The 9,901-nt window shown below is 40.2% G+C and overlaps 1 protein-coding gene across 1 annotated transcript; it reads left to right on the top strand.

Annotated features, from left to right (window-relative positions):
- Nucleotides 1-7,378: 7,378 nt before the first annotated feature.
- On the top strand, nucleotides 7,379-9,179 carry foxd3 (forkhead box D3). Its single transcript, XM_088425878.1, has one exon. It carries the CDS (start codon nucleotides 7,694-7,696, stop codon nucleotides 8,861-8,863), a length of 1,170 nt encoding a protein of 389 aa, XP_088282004.1. The 5' UTR covers nucleotides 7,379-7,693; the 3' UTR covers nucleotides 8,864-9,179.
- The last annotated feature ends 722 nt before the right edge of the window (nucleotides 9,180-9,901 follow it).

Raw genomic sequence — 9,901 nt, 5'->3', positions numbered from 1 at the left:
CACATAGTCTGTAAAGTCATCTTCAAAGTGCCAAAGTGAGCACAGAGCAAAAAGCAGAAACACTTTCTAGCAACAACTATCAAGACTTGCAGGCCCAACTTCAAGCATTTTGGCCCGAGTCAAGACTCGCAGGCGGCAACACTCAAACCCAAATATTTCAAGTAATAGCGACTGGCAAAAAAAAAATACCTTCATGCACCAATGCAAAAACACACAAATATACTTCTCTTGCAATCCATATTGTGTTTATTGAAGAATGTACTCCCGCTGCGCAGCAAGCATTTGTAAAGAAAATACACTAATTCGGCTCTGGCGTCACCTCCTGGTTTCATTGTGTTAAACGTTTCAACACATCAAGTTGAATCAGTCGAAGCCCCTCTGAAGGGATACAGTAATTATGAGAAATGCATGATTAAACAACAGGTTTACAGTATATGGAAAGTGACTATTTATAATGGGCGTCAATGGGACAAAAACTGGAATCAAATCACGTTCCAGGGAATAATTTTCTGAGGGCCAATCTGAAAGAGTTAGAGACAAGATCTTGGTGCCCTTTTGACTTTTGGCCTCTTTTGACATTCCAACAGAAATTTCAGCTCTGTAGTGGGTTTGTTTTTCAATGTTTTATCTTTGATAAAACGCAAACATGTAGCAAAGTCCCCAAATTGTAACCAATAAAATACAAAAGTTAACAAGGAAAGTCCAAAAACTTGGACAAATACTGCTAACAGGTTAAACCTGTAGTTTGCACCGACTCGACAGTCACTGCTTGTTGCCATCAAGTATTGCACTCTAGTTGGAATCCATCTCTTCAAGAAATGATTAATACCATTCCAATTAATTCCACTCCACCATTCACACTACACTATCGAGTTGCATCAAATGTAAACAGTTAACTGTGTGTCATTATATTTTTCTGTAGAGCAAACCATTCATGCTTAACTATGTGCTCCAATGACCGATCCAACAAAGTAATCACTTTGTCATTTTTATAATCTTCTCTGATAGCAAAATACTCATAGGACCATAGAATGTGTGGCAGGACTTGACTTTACAGCACAGAGAAATAGTGCAGTACGATGAATGCATCAGAATGTGACCTTGGTAGAAACATGCAACTGCAATGCTGACTAAAACACAAATTTTCAGACATATTTGATTTAATATGATCAGAGTTGCAGGAAAATCAAAGCTATTTTCTTACCTGTTTGCTTCATTGGGGCACACAGTTTCATATTTGTGTATACAGTGCTAATTTGCATATTGACACCGATAAAGAGCGCTGATCATCCAACACTTATTATAGTGGTCACTGTGTTGCTTATTCAAGCCGCCTGCTATGCATTTGTCCCCCATCCAAAAATCGTTTTTTACTTATTTTCCACGCAATCTCAGCATGTTGTAATAGTGAACCTCAATCAGCAAACTCCTCATTTGTTGCGGGAAAGAATGTTGAACCCGTGTTTTCTCATCGAGTGACAATCGTGGCAAAACCTGCTAGTTTCTCATTATTACATGCGAGGGGGGGACTCGTGATCTTTTTAATTATTCTGCACTTCATTTCTATCTCACCATTCAAAACGCAACACGAAAATTGATCGCCTGAAAGATCCATCTTTATAATCTCTCCTCAGACGATAAATTATCCAACTTTGGGCAAAGGTGGTCGGGCGGTGCGAGCACGAGAAGCAGAACAGAGCTGCATCACTGCAATGTGACAGGGTCCAACACTAAATGGGGCTGCTCTTTCTCAGTGACTGAAAGGGAAGGGGAAAAATGTACACTTGTTATCTTGTGAACCCTCAAACATGCAAGATCGGAATCTCTTGAATGTCAGCGACAGAAATGGAATTAACAAGAGATCTTTTTATTGTCACAGAGGGTCATTAGGCTGCCAATCGGGGTAATTATGGAAATGATCTCCATGGCTCTTTGGAATGTTTTTCTGCTTCCATAAGGACTTGAAAGTGTTCAATCAGCCTCTCTCATGGGAAAGTTCAGTCATAACTGCAAGTGTACCAGCAAAATCAAATTAAGCAAAGACATTTCATTAGTATTTATGGCCCCGAGGCATTTGTAAAAGTGTAAAGCAGTGGAGTAATGGGGGAGTTTGGACAGGAGAATTATTGCTTAATGACAAAGACCATACCTAGAAGACATACACATGATAATGAATAAAAGTCATTGATTGCATCTTTAAACAGGAATCTTGGGGGAATGTAAATTATTGATGCTTGTGTGCCTGACTTTGGACTTCCAGCACAGGTGGAAGGGCAGTCAACTTCATTTCAATTTCATTGTGGCAGCCATGTGCAAATATCTGGAAAATATAACCACATTGAAACCAACGGTGGCATGGAGACTTAGACGGCTTACCCATTAACTACATGTATGTGTCGTTAACTGTATCAGAAATTTGTCATTGATCATTTGAGACCAAATACAAATTTAGTTCATTAAAAAATTAATTGACTCACTCAATATGAATTCTATGCCACAGCTGACCCATATTAACAGCATTGTTAATTACCAGAATTGTCATTTTTTTTTTAATGGATAGTATGTAGAGGTTATTTAACCGAATTGACAATTATAATGCTAAAATGTAATCATTATTGCTAGCTGTGATTTTTATAAAGGCCTGGTTTAAAATAATAAATATAGTAGTGATAGTAGTGATAATACGTCACATTGTAGTTATTTATGCTAAGAATCATTTAAGTGGTTGAATGATAGGTTGATTCCTTTCTGACTGAAATTCATTGCAATTGATATTTAAAAAGGGGACTTTTGTTTGAAATGCATGACTTCCAAGAGGTCTCTGAAAATTAAGTTAAATTAATTATTGAAATAATTTTGAAGATTTTGCTCTAATTTTTATCATTGCTCTAATAAGCCACTTTTCTCAAACACTGACCAGTTTTGTGTTTGAACAAGCATGCTCAACAACAAGAACTCGAGGATGTGATATATGCAGTAAATTCCAACACCTGAACGGAATCACTGAGTCAGTTCAGTCCACTTAACCTTACTTAACTGATAATTAAAAGATGCAACGCTTAATTTCAGCAGGCAGCATCATCATGATGGTGGGATGTGCACTTGCTGTTTTAACTCAAGGGCACATTTCAGAAAGATAATAAAAGAGACCATGACAACCTAAATAATCCAAGTTCTTTTTTAGATGAACAACTCTGGTCTGCATTAAAGGCATTTGCAAAAAAAAAAGTGCCCGAATTTGATAAAGAAATGTCTATCAGAGCAGTGTTTGTTTACAACAGTTCAAATCGATTTAAATCAAAACATCATGAGCATTTTTATTATCATTTACTCTTAATTGGGTTCAAAAAGAGGTAAAGAGTCCCAGTGATAAAGTGAACAGATTTTGCGCATGACTTATTATGACTTATTATCGACATAGTGGGTTGCATGTAAATGGTAATTTAATGTGATGTCAAATATATGCATCAATAGGCAAGAGGATATTGAGTGCATGGGGTCACAATGAATGGGGGTTCGGTGCACATGAACTGCAGGAAATGCTGTCTCAGATGCAAGTGCAACATGACTAACTGTTTTGGGCTATAAACCATGTGTGGAGACTGGAGGTTCACATTTTTGCATGTGCTTGTGGTAATAATAATAATAATAATAATAACAATAATAATAATAATAATAATAATAATAATAATAATAATAATAATAATCTTTTTTTTCATCTTTTTGACGCAAATGTCCTCAACTTTAATCTGAATCGCAAAACTGACTGGAAGTTTGGACCGGGCAGAATTAACACATGGCTTCCATTTTATTCACTCGCTGACTCCTGTTAAACCTGCCGGCATATGTTTTGACACCAAGCTTAAATAGAAAGCTAATTTGCACTGTTTACAGCCGGAATCACATCCACAGCACGCTGCGTGTCAGCTTTATCTGAATGACAAAACGCCTACAAACTGGGTGACATAGCAAGTACTTAACAAGTGCGCATTGGCATGGTAATCTGGATGCATTTAGCCAAAGGTGTCATTTTCCCACCGATGCCCACATACGCGTTAAAATGCAGTTTCCCGATTATTCATGTCTTTGTCCGTGCAAACAGTGTAGCCCTGTAAACTTTTTAGAGTTCTTATTTATGGTTATAATTCTGGTATATTAACGTTTTTGCCCCCCGACACTCCCCGTAATTAAGTGTGCTTAAAATAATGAAACAAATATACATTGTTTACGATCTGATATCCTGCTCTAATTTAAATTAATTGTTATATGTTTTACTGCTCATATTGCACATTTTCACATTTCAGACCTCATATAAATGAAGAGTATATGTGAGCGTGGCTTGGAGGCCTACATTCCTCAAACCCCAGGAATGTATCTTGCCGCTACCTGGTGACATCTATTGGACAAAACGGGCCTAATAGTTAAAAATACGTGAGCAAAAATAAAAATAGCAAACTTTCTGTAATTGGTCATTTACTATGGTGTTTCCATAAAACAATGACGATATTTAAAATAAATAAATGTTCTTTCGCTAATGCAAAAGTGCGCACGAACACGCTCACGCATGCACACACACACACACACACACACACACACACACACACACACACATACACAGTCACACACACACGCCCTCGAAATCGGAACCATTATGTTGTTTGGCAGAAACTCTGGTTGATAGACGGAATGAAAATGAGGATGCTGATTTGAAAAAAAAAAAAAAAGTTCTGCAAATAGTGGTCGTGCCATTGTACTAGAAGTATTCTGTAGAATAAAATAATTTGCAATCAATAGCTATGTTTTGTTTATTGGTTTTTTTCAAAGTGGCGTTCTTTACGTTTACCACTAACTAGCATAGTTCAAAATGTTATTCAATGCAATTTAGGCTATTCAAAAGAACGAAAAGTAAAATGAAAACATGAGCAGTCAAATTTTTGGGAAAAATGTAAAAAAAAGTGTACAAACCCAATTTTTAAACCAGATTTATATTAGAAAAACAAATTTTGCAATAACAATAATTATAATACCGATAATAACAATGAGAAAATAATAAGAAGCATGTTAAAAATGTTCAGATTTCTGATTTGCAAAGATTTTATTGAGCACTTCTCTGATGCAGTATAAATGTCAAGTGAATTTGGGGGACAATAAAATAATTACACCATCTTGATATCTCGAGCTTTATTGAAAATGTCAAGATTACGAGTTGATTTCGTTCATTTTTCTTCATGACTTACTGTTTTATTTAATATAGTAATTTTGTGGCACCACTTTTCGAAAGTGACCCTGATCTTTCAAGGCTGCAAATAGGAAAACGGTGCATGTGTGTGATAAAGGTATAGAAAGACAGGGAGGGAAAACCCCGTCAGAAATCAACAGAGCATCGCGTTATTATGATCACAATTATTAGTTCGGTGACCTTGCCGTATTTGCTGTGATCACGTGATTGTTTCCCCTCCATCACCTGTCCTCTAGCAGCGCCCCCCTCCTCTCCACACAAAGACACAAACGCGCGCACACACACATAAACACACACCTAGGTTTGTGTTATTATTCCAAAAGGTTCAGTCACGCTAAGCCGCGCATGTGCTCTTAAAACCTACATTTCATTAACAAACCGCAGACGTATCAGAGCGGATTTATGAGGCTTCAAAAGATCACGGGAAGGAGCCTTTGCTGCAAGTAGATTCTATCAGACATTTTCACATCTTCACTTTTGGAGTATACCTGCACCCGGATGCACAGATGCAATAGAAAAAGAAAGCGTGAATGAAGCTTGTTATCCATTAGCGGTACGAAAAAAAAACTAGATTCGTGCGCTTGCGATTAATATCGCTATAAATTATATGCATATGACAGAAAGGTGACAGTGGTGTTTTCTTTAAACGAGTTCTACACTCAAGAGTTGACTGCAGGTTCCCACTCTGTAGCTAATATTGACGGCCTCTCGGATCACACAGGTCGGCGGAAGATTAACACCAGAGAGGTCTAATCGGAAGATACTGGTTTTTCTCCCTTTGACCTCACGCAGCTACCATTATTAATGATAGCGCTTCATTAATTCATTAACCGCAGTTTTATCCCTTAAACAGAAGTGGCATGAAACTGGTGATTAGCGCAGCAGCAGGTAATCTAAAGATTAGGAAATATAACAACAAAACAGAGAAAGTCTTGGATAAAATATAATTGCATATAAGAAGGCATTAAGTCACGACGACCAAAATGATAATAAAGAAACAAAAAAAAGCGGTTAAAACATTTATTGTAATAATATTAATGATGTCTATGGGAGAAAAGATGTGTTCGTGTCTTCCGGTTTTAAAATGGACTCTTTTTCCACTATTGACTAATATTGATTAATGATATATTCATGAACGAAAAATACGGCTTTCAAATCAAATCTATTGAGCGCTTTAATCACATTGGCGTTCAATTTAACAGTTCGATTAATTAAATGATAAATATTAGTCGCTTTGGAGATTTGCACTCAACAGCAAAGCTCAAGTCCGTTTTGCGCCTCCTCGTTTTCACGCAGCTCACCTTCATGTGTCTGAATGACGGTCTCATTGCATTTTCCCGCTGGCGCATTTCCTACGCTTTTCAAATGTAAAAACGTGCAATGATCGAAGTCGTTATCACCTCCTCCTGACTGTTAAGGAAATTCGTTATTTTCTCCATTCATTGCTGCTGCGGCTGCTGTATTCTTCCCACCCTCGGCTAATCCTGTCGGGGTAAATACACTTGAAATGAGTTTTTTTTAATTCATGGCTAGGTTGCGGAAATAAAAAGAATAACACACATCAAAGACAGTGGAACCGCGATGTAACGTTAAACTATAATGGATTAAATTACGCGTGCAGAAATAATAATAATAATAATAATAATAATAATAATAATAATAATAATAATAATAATAATAATAATAATAATAATAATAATAATAATAATAATAATAATAATAATGCAAGCAAATCTAAAAATGCTAATAAGAATCCAACCTCCATTGTGGTTCATTCTGCAGCTTTCGTCGCATTTGCAAAAGTTAATCATCAAGTGTTGCGCGCGTTCGGGCTAATTCGCGTGTGATCGTTCAATCATTCAGAGCAATTTTCTTTCTCTCTCCTCTTCTTGGTTATCCTCCGCCCGCGCGCGAGCGCCGTTAAATGGGCTTTGACGTGCGAAAAGCAGCACCACTGATGTCCCTTTGTTGACAAATCCATGAAACAAGTCCAGTTTGCATGGTTTAACAGCAGGCTGAGAGAGGGGCGTAATGTCGTCACCGAACCACGTGGCCGGCCCCTCATCATATACAGGGGCTTGGTGGAGGTGGAGGTTGAGGTGGTGGTGGGGGTAATCTATCAGAGAGCCTTTTAAAAGCTGCGACCTTTAAAAGCATGTGACATCTCGACTTTGCGCTCCAAGTGTGGCTCCGTACAGGACACAAGTGAACGAGTGGCAAGCCACAAGTCGCCCCTTCTCCAGACCGGCAGCAACTTTCTCTCCGCTTGCCTCATTCTTTGGAGAGACATCCGATCTCTTGACGGGGGCCAGCACAAAGTCAACAGACGCTCGGAGTGTGTGCGCGCGCGCCACTGCTCTGACCTACCCATCACACCACCGCTTGTTTTGGCTCCAAGACTTTTTTTCTCTTTTTTTTTTTTGGTGAAGAAAATAACTGTAAGTAAGCCGTGAGATGACCCTGTCTGGAGGCAGCGAACGAGCCAGCGACATGTCCGGCCAAACGGTGCTCACAGCCGAGGACGCGGACATCGACGTGGTGGGCGAGGGGGACGACGAATGTATGGAGCGGGACAGCGACTGCGACAGTCCGGGGGGAGGCATCCTCATGCGCGACCTTCGGGACGATGACGACATCGAGGTGGACAAAGACGAGATGAGGTCCGGCGGCGGGAGCCCGTGCTGCGAGAGCTCCGGGGAAGGCGAGAACCCCACCGGGAAGGGGGATGAGCAGAGCGCGTCGTCGGGAGGTCCACTCCAAAAGCCCAAAAGCAGTCTGGTCAAGCCGCCGTATTCTTACATCGCGCTCATCACCATGGCCATCCTACAGAGCCCGCAGAAGAAGCTCACCCTCAGCGGAATCTGCGAGTTCATCAGCAACCGCTTCCCTTACTACCGGGAGAAGTTCCCGGCCTGGCAAAACTCCATCCGGCATAACTTGTCGCTCAACGACTGCTTCGTCAAGATCCCCAGGGAGCCCGGCAATCCCGGCAAGGGCAACTACTGGACCCTGGACCCGGCCTCGGAGGACATGTTTGACAACGGCAGCTTCCTCCGGAGGAGGAAAAGGTTCAAAAGAGTTCAACCGGACGTGCTCAGGGACCAGACTGCGCTGATGATGCAAAGTTTTGGGGCGTACGGGCTCGGGGGCCCCTATGGGAGACACTACGGCATCCACCCGGCCGCCTATTCCCACCCGGCGGCTTTGCAATATCCCTACATCCCCCCCGTGGGGCCCATGCTGCCCCCGGGTGTCCCTTTGCTGCCCTCGGCCGAGTTGAACCGCAAAGCCTTCAACTCCCAGCTCAGCCCGGGCCTGCAATTGCAGCTCAGCAGCCTTAGCACGGCGTCCATGATCAAGTCCGAACCGTCCAGCAGACCCTCGTTCAGCATCGAGAACATTATCGGGGTGTCCAGCGCCGCTTCGTCCACGGCGGGCTCGGCCCAGGCCTTTCTGAGGCCTCCAGTCACCGTCCAATCCGCCCTGCTGAGCGCACAGTCCCTCTCGCTCACCAGGACCTCCGCCGCAATCGCTCCCATCCTCAGCGTACCTTCCAGCATTCTTTCCGGACACGTTTTGCCTTCGGCCACAGCGGCCACGGTGTCCAAATGGCCCTCGCAGTAACTTTTACCTGAACTGCTATAAAACATATTTTTATACCGAGACATTATTACAAGCAGGGACGTGTGACTTAGACAGCACTGGACTTATGTGTAACAAAAGACTGTAGAGAAAAAGAAAAGGAAATATTTCTGTACAGGTAATATTTGTAAATATTTGTTTTTTTAATGAATAATATCAATTTTTCTGTTTACCTTTAGAGATCTGTGATAATTAATTTACTTTTTTTTGTACTGGATGCAGAATGTGTACAATTTTGAATTCCTTTTCGTATGACACACAAAGCTCTGAAATTATGAAAAAAAGAACAGTATGTGTATTTCAAACCTAGCTATTATGTGGTGTACACTGGCTTTATTTGTAAATAAATCAGATAAATAATTCGAATACAACTGATCTATTTCCATTATTAAATTTCTACTATTTGAAGAAATTACTATAATGAAAATCATTTAACATGAAAAATAATGTGACAAAAGAATGGCAACCTCCACGCGGAACATTTTAATTTCGACGTTTGACTTACTCTGAAAACCCTTATTAAACGGGCAACTTTAGGTTTTAAGGCTCATAAACCATAATCCAAGTCAAAACATTTGTAAAACAATATGTGTTTTTTTTGAAAAATTTAAACGAAGAGATGCGATAAAGAAAAAACAGAAATATGTGATGGGCAATAAAATGCAATTGTCCACAATCTTCTGATAAAAATGGTTAATGAAATTGTAAAATTGCTACAGTTTTATGTGACGCTTAATACGCAATTACTAACTGCAAAGTCATGCTAAAACGACACTTCCATTCTTCAGTACACATTATTTAGACTTAAAAACACGTAGAATAATTTTTGTTAATTTCTTTGTACTGCTTGGGCTAGGACTGGAGACCTTTTAATATTACATCACTGCTGGTGTCCTCTTACAAAATTCGGTGGCTCAGCTTCTTACAGATCACAGTTTCAACAGTTTCGCAGTTGTGTCTGGCTAATCACTTTTACACAAACAGCAAATGGTGTATGTGGGGCGGAGTGCGTTCGCGTGT

This window comes from Hippichthys cyanospilos, chromosome 10, assembly GCF_059441005.1.
Source record: "Hippichthys cyanospilos isolate Australia breed blue-spotted pipefish chromosome 10, RoL_Hcya_1.0, whole genome shotgun sequence".
NCBI classification, from domain to species: Eukaryota; Metazoa; Chordata; class Actinopteri; order Syngnathiformes; family Syngnathidae; genus Hippichthys; species Hippichthys cyanospilos.
This window is presented reverse-complemented; position numbering and strand designations above follow the sequence as displayed.